General features: G+C 43.4%; 1 protein-coding gene across 1 annotated transcript in view; it reads right to left on the bottom strand.

Moving 5' to 3' along the window:
• Nucleotides 1–9,015: 9,015 nt before the first annotated feature.
• LOC138360860 (titin-like) overlaps nt 9,016–13,328 on the bottom strand; it is a 4,662-nt gene continuing 349 nt past the window's right edge. The window contains exons 1-2 of the mRNA XM_069320375.1: nt 13,082–13,328; nt 9,016–9,073 (exon numbers count right to left, since the gene is read on the bottom strand). The exon at nt 13,082–13,328 is cut by the window's right edge and continues 349 nt beyond it. Coding sequence (XP_069176476.1) covers nt 9,016–9,073; nt 13,082–13,328 — 305 coding nt within the window. The remainder of the gene's footprint in view (nt 9,074–13,081) is intronic.

Below are 13,328 nucleotides of genomic sequence, written 5' to 3'. Positions count from 1 at the left end.
ACTTTAGTCTGGCAGCTGCTACGGCAGTTAAACGCTTAGCAGACTTTGTTTCAATTGTCCGGCCTCGAGAATTGCCAACTTTAACTCAGCTCGGCAACTGGTGCTCTCACTGCTCAACCAAACTCTACTTGCAACATTTGCTTTGTCCTTGATCTTCAACTTTTCCTAAAAACAGGAAGGGTGCATTGTTCTTAAATGTTTTTGTTACCTGTGCTTGTTATCCTGTCTCTCTCACTTTTGTCTCCTAGTTGGCTCATTTATCAGAAGTTTGGAAGACAAATTAAAGTTTAGCAATTAAACTATTTGAAAGGAGATTAATTGTTTAATAAAACTTTTCCTTGACCCAGAGGGTCAAGGTTGGCAAAGGTCAGGGTTAGTCTAGGTCAGGGTTGGCAAAGGTCAGGGTTGGCAAAGGTCAGGGTTGGACTAGGTCAGGGTTGGCAAAGGTCAGGGTTGGACTAGGTCAGGGTTGGCAAAGGTCAGGGTTGGTCTAGCTCAGGGTTGGCAAAGGTCAGGGTTGGCAAAGGTCAGGGTTGGACTAGGTCAGGGTTGGCAAAGGTCAGGGTAGGCAAAGGTCAAGGTTGGCCTAGATCAGGGTTGGCAAAAGATAGGGATGGCTAAGGTCAGGGTTGGCCAAGGTCAGGGTTTGCAAAAGTCAGGGATAGCAAAAGTCAGGTTTGTCAAAGGTCAGGGTTGGCAAATCTCAGGGATGGCCAAGGTCAGGGTTGGCAAAGGCTAGGGATGGCCAAGGTCAGGGTTGGCAAAGGCTAGGGATGGCCAAGGTCAGGGTTGGCAAAGTTCAGGGTTGGCCAACGTCAGGGATGGCTAAGGTCAGGGTTGGCCAATGTCAGGGTTGGCCAAGGTCAGGGTTGGCCAAGGTCAGGGTTGGCAAAAGTCAGGGTTGGCAAAAGTCAGGGTTGGCAAATCTCAGGGATGGGCAAGGTCAGGGTTGGCATAGGTCAGGGTTGGCCAAGTTCAGGGTTGGCCAAGGTCAGGGATGGCCAAGGTCAGGGATGACTAAGGTCAGGGTTTGCGAAGATCAAGGTTGGCCATTGTCAAGGATGGCCAAAGTCAGGGATGGCAAAGGTCAGGCTTGGTAAAGGTGAGGGATGGCCCAGGTAAAGGATGGCCAAGGTCAGGGTTGGCCAAGGTCAGGGCTGGACAAGGTCAGGGATGGCCATGGTCAGGGATGGCAAAGGTCAGGGTTGGGAAAGGTCAGGGTTGGCAAAGGTCAGGGTTGGAAAAGGTCAGGGTTGGCAAAGGTCAGGGTTGGCCAAGGTCAGGGTTGGCCAAGGTCAGGGTTGGCCAAGGTCAGGGTTGGCCAAGGTAGGGATGGCCAAGGTCAGGGTTGGCCAAGGTCAGGGTTGGCCAAGGTCAGGGATGGCCAAGGTCAGGGTTGGCCAAGGTCAGGGTTGGCCAAGGTCAGGGATGGCCAAGGTCAGGGTATTTGTTGGGATCATCGTTCACTATGACTCCTCCAAGAAGATAGTGGCGAGGAACAGGGGACGCAAGGGTTGAAAAGAGCCTAGATCTGAAGGAGAATTTTCTTAGCTGCATAATGTGGCTGAAGAATGTCCCCCGGACATTGGAGTACGGTATCGTTCACCCTAAAATTGCTATAAAAAAATGCCACCTCTCCGGGTAAGAGTTCCTTAAGGGAACTTGTGGAGGCCCTCAAGTCTTCCCTAATACTCATATTCGCTGGGTAACCTCTTTCCCAGCTCCAATCCGATTCGGTTGGGACTCCCGTCCCTGTAACCCCTGTGGATATTTATGTAACCTTCCCTGCAGGTCATATCTTATTGTCATTTGATTCAAAATCCGACAAGTACTCGATGAGACTGCTGTCCCTGTAGGCTCTGAGGGAACTCCTGCAGGTCCCGTCTTACTGCGCTCGGACCCAAAGTCCAAGAAATCCTCCGAGGGTCTTTCGGAAGACAGGACAGAAGTGCCATTACAGCAAAGAGGACATGTATTTAACTATTCCCAGCTTGTGTCCCTACACTGTGGACCTACATAATCTGGCATGGAATGTACATTTACAACGGTTGCTCTCACACCCGAGGAACCACTCTGCCCACATATCACACTGTTCCATACGTTTCTCGTCATATGGCTGCCTACACACACAGTAAAGGTTTTTATACGGTAATGATGCTTGTTCCTGAACCTGTGCCATACACTGTTTAAAGTTGTCTTCTACCGTTTCTTCTTCTTGCATTCCACACGTCTAGAGTTAGACATTTATTCTCAGTACCTCCTCTATCGTCCTAATATTTCGGTTCGTCGTCCTCATGCCTCAGTCTGTCGCCATCATACTTCACTCTCTCGTCTTCATACTTTACTCTGTCGTCTTTAACGACGATCTCTTCTTTCGTCTCCTCATTAATTTGTAACTACATCCTCTACGACTTCCATCGAACCTTCGACATTTTTCTACTCCTCCATGTTTACATTATTATCTTCCTCTTCTCCCGTTCTACTCTACTACACAACCCTAATTCTTCTCCTTCAACTCTTCCTCGTTCACTCAAAGTTTCCTCAAGTACTGTACTACACTCAACCATACACTACCGTACTTGTTGCTTTACCTCTTCTGAATGCTAGTAAGCCTCTCTCTGCACATACTGTCTCTTCTCACTTCCTCTTCTTGGCTATCATTCCTCTTCACAATCTTTTCCTCACACTTCCCGCAAAATGTGTCAACTTCTGACATCTCACACAACTCAACTTCATAATTCCTACACTTCTGTTCCTGTGGACAACATGACACTCTACTTTTGTCCTCAGTCTGTCCACATTCTTCTTCACCTCTGTTCAGCACAGTTATCTCCACTTTCTGGTTCTCGAATTCAGTAGGCTGGGCTTCACTCAGGCCCACTCTGTTCATATTACTCTTCTCCGGCAGGGTGATTTTTACTTCTGACCTATCCGTGCCCTCATTTTCATGAGCTGGACTTTCACTTAACAGCCATGCTATCTCCATATTAGTCTCTTCCTTCAGTGGAATCGACACTGTCACATCCTCTCCCGTGTCCCCTTCATCGGCAACCTCTGCCCTCGTCACTACACAGGCAGGAGTGTACAGTGACTTGGCTGTCCTCTGACATCCTCTAGGATGCTAGTCAGGTCTGCTTTCTCAGATGTCCCATCAGTACCGTGGCCCTTCTGACACTTCTCAGGCACAGCTTCCACTATGAGCTTCGGCAACACCTTCGACCCTCACAAGTCATTACCAAGGATCACTTGTATCCCTGGAACAGGCATGTCAGAACACACTCCCAACATCACCTCCGCCGACAAATAATCTGACTTCATCCCGACAACACATAAGGGCTCGTCACCCATGCACCTATATTTTCCGACTGCCATCTAAAAGTCGATCACCCGCGAACTGGCTTCTCAAAATCAAACTCTGATTCACTCCCATATCTCTTAGGATACTTACCTCCACTTCAGATTGGCCTTCTGTTCTAACCCAACTTTACTAATGAATGGGCTATACCTCTCGTCCATCAAGTTCATTTTCTGTGGTTTGTCCAGTATTAGGTTAACACATGTGTTTCAGGGGTCACACATGGTCAGGGACACAACTCTCTTGCCCTGCCGACAATCTTTTATCATGTTACGACGTCCTTTACATTTATAGCATCTTACTTGACAGAAGTCTTTTCTATATCCACCTGAGTGGCTTTAACTCTGTCCACTCGTGTTGGAGGTTTTCTGCACAGGTGCACCCCTGCACTCTGCTAGGTCTGGCTGGACTCTTGATTTCTTTGCACGCACTGAGTTTCTCGCTTAACTCCTTCATCCTCACTTTCAGATGTAGCATATGACCTACTTTTCTGAGTTTTAGGATACTTTCGTTTATTCGCCTATATATCAAATTTTTGTCATCCTAGACTCCCCTGGGGTCTACCATAATTGCTTCTCACATAACTTTTCACTCTGCTTTGCCTTAAGCTCCGATTAGCCTCCATAATCATAACTGCCCTATTGGCTGCATCTCTCACATTCATCACTCCTGCCTTCTGGACCTTTAAATTCGTTTCAGGGTGCATAATTTTCAGAAATTTCTCCATAATCATAAACTGTTTCAAATAATCATAGGATTCTACACCGACAGCTTATATCCATCTCTGGAAGCGCCTTTCCAAATCTCTCGTTGTCTCGGCAAACGTACTTGCAGGAGCCTTCATCATCTTTCTGAAACGTTCTCTGTAAGCTTCAGGCTATAACAGAAATGAGTGCAACATGGTGCTCTTCATAGTCCAGTAATCTTGGCATGCCTCCTATGACAACTTGGTATACGCCTCTCTGGCAGCACCGGTCAGCTGTAACTATACCAACTGAGCCCACTTCTCTTGTAGCTACTGTCTGATGTTGGCTATCTTTTCAAAGTGCTTGAAGAAGCTCTCTGACTCTTCCGGCACGAACCGTTGAATATCTTTTTCCCCATAACTTTATTATCTGGTGGGTGTAACACATGTGTGGTTCTCTCTGGCAACCCACGTCAGTCCACTCTCCTGGACTCGAACTGTGGGTGTGACAATTCAATCTCCCGGACAGGGTGTGATTCTGTTAATTCGCTCTCCCGGACAGGGTGTGATTCTGTTAATTCGCTCTCAGACAGGGTGTTGGGGTGTCAATTTAATCACAGACTGGCCCCCCCAATATTCTACTGGGAGGAGGGTTAGGAGTTGGGGGTTTTAAAGGCCCAAAAGGGAGCTCAGGTTTTTGCACCAGACTGTTACTTGCGTTCAGGCGGACAGTGTCCTCCCCAACTATCACTTAGGATACTTACTTCCTCCCATATCCTCTCTGTACTAATGAACGGGAATAACTCCATGACAGAAGAACAGCCGACCTCGGCAGCCACACTCCCGCTACCGTCGGCCGACCAGCAATGGGCACTGGTGTGCTTGCAATTTACCAAGATCACCCTGTACGCTACTTGATCTTGGAGAGGGTTCAGCATCACAAATTTAGGAATACAGCTCCAAAACTGGCTTCGGCCTTATTGTCTTTTGTACCCTACTCGAGCTGCCGTGACTTCAAACTCTCTCCTTGTTTCGAATGATCTCCTAAATCCCCCTTTTGTGAATTACTGTCTACTGTCTCTACCCTCTACATCCCTGACCTACCTCTCTCTCTCTCTCTCTCTCTCTCTCTCTCTCTCTCTCTCTCTCTCTCTCTCTCTCTCTCTCTCTCTCTCTCTCTCTCTCTCTCTCTCTCTCTCTCTCTCTCTCTCTCTCTCTCTCTCTCTCGCTCGCTCGCTCTCTCTCGCTCTCTCTCTCTCTCTCTCTCTCGCTCTCTCTCTCTCTCTCTCTCTCTCTCTCTCTCTCTCTCTCTCTCTCTCTCTCTCTCTCTCTCTCTCTCTCTCTCTCTCTCTCTCTCTCTCTCTCTCTCTCTCTCTGCCAAACCTCACCAGGACAAAAGCAAAAGCCAGCTAACATAAAACATTTAATACATAAATAAACGTTCATAATAAAAACATATAATAAGCAATATAACTACATAACTCTCTAAACTGCAACATCCTGGTAGCACTCCAATATCATATCCTGGCTTCACCAACTGTCCATCTCAAACAGCTGCACAAGTCTTGGCTCATAATCTACTACCCCCTCACTGCTTGGAGCTGAAATCCTGTCACAACAATACTGTATCCTCAACCCTAAAGTAATGAAATTCTGCTTGGGGCTGAAATACTTGAAACATCTACATAAGTATCTCCCAACAAAAGTATAAATCAATCTCTCACCTTACACTGCGTCTTACATGCCAATAAGCATTCAAGCACTCCCCTTATACAATCATGTGTCCACAATGAACCTCTGTTCAGCTCCTAGAGGCTCCTTAATTAATGCGTATATCTGCGTCCTCCAAAATATCAGGAATGGCACTTCTGCAGTTCTCCCAATCTGCTGCACAGCGAAGTCTTACTCTAACATCAGTGACGCTTCTCCACTAATTCCATTAAGAAACGTGTAGCTCCTCTACACTGCTTGACGTCAAGTCTTCACTATGGAGTTCTGCTCTACCACAGAGTTCAGCATACACTTCTTCTCTAGCCTCGAAGTTCCTCCATTACCTTCTTCTCCAGCCTCGAAGTTCTCTCCATTAACTCCTTTCCAGACAAACCGCCTGGATCTATGACGTGGGCCACACACAGGCCGCCCACAAAAATCGCTATAGGACTGCTTCACAAGGCTTCTACTAGTCCTGACCTGAGTACATAGAGTCACCCAGTAGGCTCCTCAACAGAAACGCTTCCTTACTTCCTTCCTCTTGAAGACGCACAAAATTACAGTTCTTCAAAGGCACAACCAACAATTACTTTTAGGCTGCCTCTAATTTATCGAAATCAAAGAGAAATGGTGTACTATGTCCCCCAACAGCTTCCTCACACTTGCAAACAAGTAGCCTTCATTCCAGCACTAACACAGGGACCTCTATTCTTCCTCCTTCCACGTGATCAACGAAGTACGACTATCTTTGACGACTGTTGTAGCTCAAGTGATGTCACGATGTCCTGCTAGCATCACGTCACGTCACCAAAGTATCGACATCTCATTTCATGTCACTTATTATCAGACGCTGTATCCTCTGCTCGTATTTTAAAATTATTCACTGACGTTCATTATATATTATTTAATATATACATCTTTCCACTGACCTCTCAATATCAAGTCCGGAAAGTAAAATAATTCTCACTGAGGTAGACTCGTTCCACCCAGCTTACATTGGGTCATAAGACTCCCTTCCCCTTATTTTTGAGAGATATTCTCAGTGGCTAGGCTCGTGACAAAGCATCAGCCACCACATTATCTTGTCCTCTTATACGTCTTATCTTCAGATTATATTCTTGAAGTAACAGGAACCCCCTGATTAACCTCTGATTTGCATGCTTCATTTGGCTCAGGAACACCAGGGGATTATGATCAGTATACACAGTAACTGGTGTACTCCCTCACTTACGTATACCTCAAAATGTTTTAATGCCAGGCCCAATGCCAATGTCTCCTTCTCGAGCATACTATATCATCTCTGATGCTTTACAAACTAGGGGAAAGTTTGTCAGCATGAGTAAACCGACCAACGTCCACATCATTAGCTATGCTGATGAAATTATGATACACACCACTGGGTATGCTAACACGCAGAACACTCTTTACTCTGTATTAGACTCATGTCAGGACCTAGGTTTAGTCATCTCAGCAGAGAAAACAAAGATACTAAATCGGCGCCCACCCAGGCAGGGAGGAGCTGTTCGCAAGATGCAACTGTCTGATGGCTCCCAGCTTGACTATGTAAACAGATTCAAATACCTTGGCCTTGAAGTGCCACTGTATGGTCCTGTTGTATTAGGACTCTGTCGTCAGTATAAAGAGATGCGCCGAGCTCTGAAGGCTGTTGCAGGTTATCACTCAGGCTATGGTGCCAATGTCAGAATTTTCAACATAATGTACCTTGCATGCATCAGATCTTTAGTGGATTATGGTGCACCTCTTCTTGTTTTGATGTCTGAAAGAAATCAAGCTTGAGAAGAAATAAATAAATTTTTCAAGCTTGGAGGGCTTGAAAAATTGCAGAACGAAGCCTTGTGGATAACCCTTGGGCGCCCTCGTACCACAAAGATACTTAACATGAGAATGAAACTTAATATTCCGAGCGTTGTTGATCGTGTTACTGAAATTAACTGTCAAATTGGTATAAAAATGCTTAGGCTAACTCATCCTAACCCTTGCACAGAAGCCCTCCAGAATTCCTTTATTGAAGGTCAACATTTTTCTAAATGGATAACTAAAACTGGAACTCAACTCAAAATGTATCAGGTTTATAATTTGTACCAAGAGAAACAACAACGGCACTTTCCTGCACCGTAGGAGATTATACCCTTTCCAGTTTTAATCCCTCCCTTTCCACCCAAGAAGCAAATTAGAGATCAGCCCAATCTTCGTCTTGAGGCAAAGCTCAACGCCTTAAGCCATATTGATGCTCTGTCCACAGGTCATTCTCTCTCTCAAATCATATACACTGATTGTTCCCTACACCGCACCACGGGTGCAGCTGAAAGTGCAGTTGTCCTGACAATGGGCGATGGCTTGTATTTTGAGTGGGGAGTCCGTATAAACAACTGGGCCAGTAATTCCCTTATCCAGTAATTCCATCTATCATCATACTATCATGCAGGAGGAACCACACATCTATGGTTCATCCAATAAAATTAGCAGACTTCTAGATGTTACTGCTGCTCGGCTTAGACTCGGTTACAAGTATCTCTGGGAACTCTCATTATCTGCCGATGTAGACCACACCAAATGTAAACTGTGTCAACAAAATTATTCGCACACCCTCCGTCACTACGTGATGGAGTGCGAAAAGATACGTGAATTCAGAGACAATTCTATAACGAATGTTCCAACGATATGTAAATATTTCATTCAAAATGGTCGGCAACCAGAAATTTTAGCCAAATATCCCCAGTTTGCTAACTGTAGGTAGTAACAAAGTGTCTGTAACCTATTCACCGCTGCCCACTGGATGGGAGGGGGGGGGCGGTGTGCAGGACAAACATATCATTTGTGACACTAGCTCTCCACATATGTCAGTGGCTTAATTTAGAAACAGTACTTGTGATCGATCTCGAACCCATTGATGATGTGACGACTTGTACTGAATTTTGTAACTAGCTCATCAAGATTGTAACTTGCTTAGCTAAATGAACTGTGGGGTTCAGTCCCTGAGCCCATTATGTGCCTCTGTAACCCTTTCTACTACCGCCCACAAGATGGGTATGGGGTGCATAATAAATGTACCTAACTAAAACTAACTTGGGAAAACTGCTAGAAGCATTTCAAAGCAGCTTGCAGTTTTCCCGGTAAAATACCAGCTGCTTATAAGACATTTCTGCAAGAACTTGAGGGATTTAGCAACCTTCCCGCAGAGTGCACAAAGTCCCCGATATAAAAGGCCTAGAGATGAGTCCCAGTTAATCCTATATTCCTAAGATCAGAACCGCGTTATATCCTCACAGACTTTCTCAGGAGTTCCAAGACTTATATCTCGACTGGAGATGAGAAAAATGTGAAAAAATATTAATAAATACAAGAAAGAGCGTATTGTGTAACTAGTCTTCTTTATTTTCCTTCTGTTTGTCTATATCTCTATATCTCTGTCTCTCTCTGTCTCTCTCTGTCTGTCTGTCTGTCTGTCTGTCTGTCTGTCTGTCTGTCTGTCTGTCTGTCTGTCTGTCTCTCTCTCTCTCTCTCTCTCTCTCTCTCTCTCTCTCTCTCTCTCTCTCTCTCTCTCTCTCTCTCTCTCTCTCTCTCTCTCTCTCTCTCTCTCTCTCTCTCTCTCTCTCTCTCTCTCTCTCTCTCTCTCTCTCTCTATTATGGTCCGCCTTCATATGAGCTGATGTAGCATAACAACCACAAGTTTAGAGTTTCATTTGGAAAATCACTGACTTTGTTAATGAACCCTTGAAGAATACAAAAATAGAGAAAGAATACAAAATAATATATTTGCACATGTACATTTAATATTTCAAATGCCTTAGTGGTCTTCAGAATATAATGACGGTCCAATACGCCGGGAAACTACCGAACTTGGTCAGAACTGATGTATAATTAGAGTCTATTCCAATATAACTATATTGTTTTGGGAAAATGACCGAGATTTTAAAGTCGAGCAAAAGAATATAGAAAAAAGGAAACTCCAGGAAGTCTAATGACCAATACACGACAACTGCTGTTTCTGTCCGTCTCAACTTATGCACACATATCTCTTCCCTTCACATGAAACGATCACAACCATATTTACATAGCAATATTTATTCAAGTCTCTTCTGAATATAAACTTAAATTCGTTGTTTCGTGTTCTTTTTTGTGTTGATATATTTAACACTTAAAATATCCATTCGTCCATTTGTATACTTCCATTTTATTACTACATAATATCCATCTCTCAAGAGAATCTACAATAGTTTTTTCTTAATCTCTGGGCATAAAAGCGGCGTTGAATTCTTGGAGTTAAATATATAATCCTTCATCGTTCACGCTCAAGTGAGTGGATGACACCGGTGTTAGAGGGTGAGAAAAGCTGCATAATATGGATGCGTCTAACAAGAGGCAAGATAAAGCTGAAGAATAACGTAATATGTTTTGTTTTTTAACGTCTATGAAATATTAATAAAACAGCGTTAAATATGAATCCCTGTATTTTCTTTAACCTTATATAGTATATTTGTACGTTGATATTTTGGCATAGGTTCCCTATTAAGCCTGCCTCCCAGACAATTTTCTCATTCAAATTGAAAAATTTTAGCATTGTCCTGCTGATATCTGCTTCAGCTCAGAACCCTACAATTCTCAGCATTGAATTGCATTTGCCATTTTTATTTTAATTTTATAACCTGAATTAAACCGTTATGAAGGTCTTTTTAAGACGTTGAAAAGAAGTTTAGGAAAAATATTTTGATAGGCTGGGCGGATACTGTAGTTGTGACGGTTTTATCAGAGGTCTCACCTTCCATTTAATGAGTTCTTCGACATATTCGTTAGAGAATCCTTTATTGACTAGGACCTAACTTATGCTACAGTTTCTGATCAATGTTCTCAAGATCCTTGATTATGCCCCAAAGTTATACCCCAAAGTTATCAATGTTCTCAAGATCCTTGCTAATACCGAAAAGTTACTTCTTCTCTGAGAGCGTCTTCTTTCCTGACAATTTCCAGACAAACATATTCCTTTTGGGTATCATCAGTTCCTCGTTCTTAGCGAGAAGCTGTTTTGCCTAATTTACTATTTTACTCATTAAATTGAAAGCTTGTTTAGTATGGAATCCCCGCGATCTGAACTCGGGCTCCGTCGTTATTAATGTGTGTCCCTGTAACTTGCTCTTCACACAAGTATCGGGTAATTTTTCGACAAAATATAATAAAATAATATGTCAAGAAATAAATTGTAATATTTAGTTATAGTTGGCGCAGTCATATATCATTGATATCTATTGTATGACAGATGTCTGATGTTTGTAAGTACAATATTTTTATTAAGACAAATAACGAAACATAAGAACACAAAGTCAACAAAGCCTCTGATATTAAATAGTAATTTTGAGAAAGAATGGGTAGGTGATCTGCGTGAAATATCGACACAAGGCAATATCGAGGCAATGACCTTATGTGATTACAATGCAATAAAGAAATATTATAAGTTCAAGAAGACTATTAAGCGACACATATGGAGGCATTTTCAAATACACAAACTTCAGTTGAAAACTTAGTGACACAAATGACTGCATAAAGGTAATCAATTAAGTAAAACTCATTAAACGCATTGGAACAACACATACCACACACCGGTGATGCTTTCCACTGAGTGCATTTTCAATCACAGCGCATGCCTCATATCATCAATAAAATACATACAAGCGTCCTAAACGTCAATAACGGTGCCTAAAGGCGTCCTAAACATCAATAACGATGCATAATGGCGCTTTGAACATCAATAACGGTGCATAAAGGCGCCCACGACACCAATAACGGTGTATAAAAACGTCCTAAACATTATTAACGGTGCATAAAAGCGTCCTAAACTCTGGCCTTGATGACTGTAAGTTCAGCAACGCTGCGACCCGTCCTCGACGTCTTCCCAGAGACAACGAGATAAAAACCCATCTTCCCCCAGCATCTGATCCTTGTCATACACGTGTAGTGGGCGTTATACACATCTGACAGTCTAAAAGACCTTGAGAACGACATTTGTTACTGATTCAGAAGAATTTTTTTTAAAGATATCTTTGTTAGTCTGTATTAGATTCCAATGAACTATAAATGTTTTTTCCTTAATAATATTTCCGTAGTTGTCTGAGTCACAAAGTGTGCGACCTGAGGAAGTGTGCTTCATGATCATGGCAGGTAATGGTAGTTCCCTTTCCTTCATGATCATGGCAGGTAATGGTAGTTCCCTTTCCTTCATGATCATGGCAGGTAACGGTAGTTCCCTTTCCTTCATGATCATGGCAGGTAATGGTAGTTCCCTTTCCTTCATGATCATGGCAGGTAATGGTAGTTCCCTTTCCTTCATGATCATGGCAGGTAATGGTAGTTCCCTTTCGTTCATGATCATGGCAGGTAACGGTAGTTCCCTTTCCTTCATGATCATGGCAGGTAATGATAGTTCCCTTTCCTTCATGATCATGGCAGGTAATGATAGTTCCCTTTCCTTCATGATCATGGCAGGTAATGATAGTTCCCTTTCCTTCATGATCATGGCAGGTAATGATAGTTCCCTTTCCTTCATGATCATGGCAGGTAACGTTAGTTCCATTTCCTTCATGATCATGGCAGGTAATGATAGTTCCCTTTCCTTCATGATCATGGCAGGTAATGATAGTTCCCTTTCCTTCATGATCAAGGCAGGTAATGATAGTTCCCTTTCCTTCATGATCATGGCAGGTAATGATAGTTCCCTTTCCTTCATGATCATGGCAGGTAACGGTAGTTCCCTTTCCTTCATGATCAAGGCAGGTAATGATAGTTCCCTTTCCTTCATGATCAAGGCAGGTAATGATAGTTCCCTTTCCTTCATGATCAAGGCAGGTAATGATAGTTCCCTTTCCTTCATGATCATGGCAGGTAATGATAGTTCCCTTTCCTTCATGATCATGGCAGGTAACGGTAGTTCCCTTTCCTTCATGATCATGGCAGGTAATGATAGTTCCCTTTCCTTCATGATCAAGGCAGGTAATGATAGTTCCCTTTCCTTCATGATCAAGGCAGGTAATGATAGTTCCCTTTCCTTCATGATCATGGCAGGTAATGATAGTTCCCTTTCCTTCATGATCATGGCAGGTAATGGTAGTTCCCTTTCCTTCATGATCATGGCAGGTAACGGTAGTTCCCTTTCCTTCATGATCATGGCAGGTAATGATAGTTCCCTTTCCTTCATGATCATGGCAGGTAATGATAGTTCCCTTTCCTTCATGATCAAGGCAGGTAATGATAGTTCCCTTTCCTTCATGATCATGGCAGGTAATGATAGTTCCCTTTCCTTCATGATCATGGCAGGTAACGGTAGTTCCCTTTCCTTCATTATCAAGGCAGGTAATGATAGTTCCCTTTCCTTCATGATCAAGGCAGGTAATGATAGTTCCCTTTCCTTCATGATCAAGGCAGGTAATGATAGTTCCCTTTCCTTCATGATCATGGCAGGTAATGATAGTTCCCTTTCCTTCATGATCATGGCAGGTAACGGTAGTTCCCTTTTCTTCATGATCATGGCAGGTAACGGTAGTTCCCTTTCCTTCATGATCATGGCAG

This window comes from Procambarus clarkii, unplaced genomic scaffold, assembly GCF_040958095.1.
Source record: "Procambarus clarkii isolate CNS0578487 unplaced genomic scaffold, FALCON_Pclarkii_2.0 HiC_scaffold_124, whole genome shotgun sequence".
Lineage (NCBI taxonomy): Eukaryota > Metazoa > Arthropoda > Malacostraca > Decapoda > Cambaridae > Procambarus > Procambarus clarkii.
This window is presented reverse-complemented; position numbering and strand designations above follow the sequence as displayed.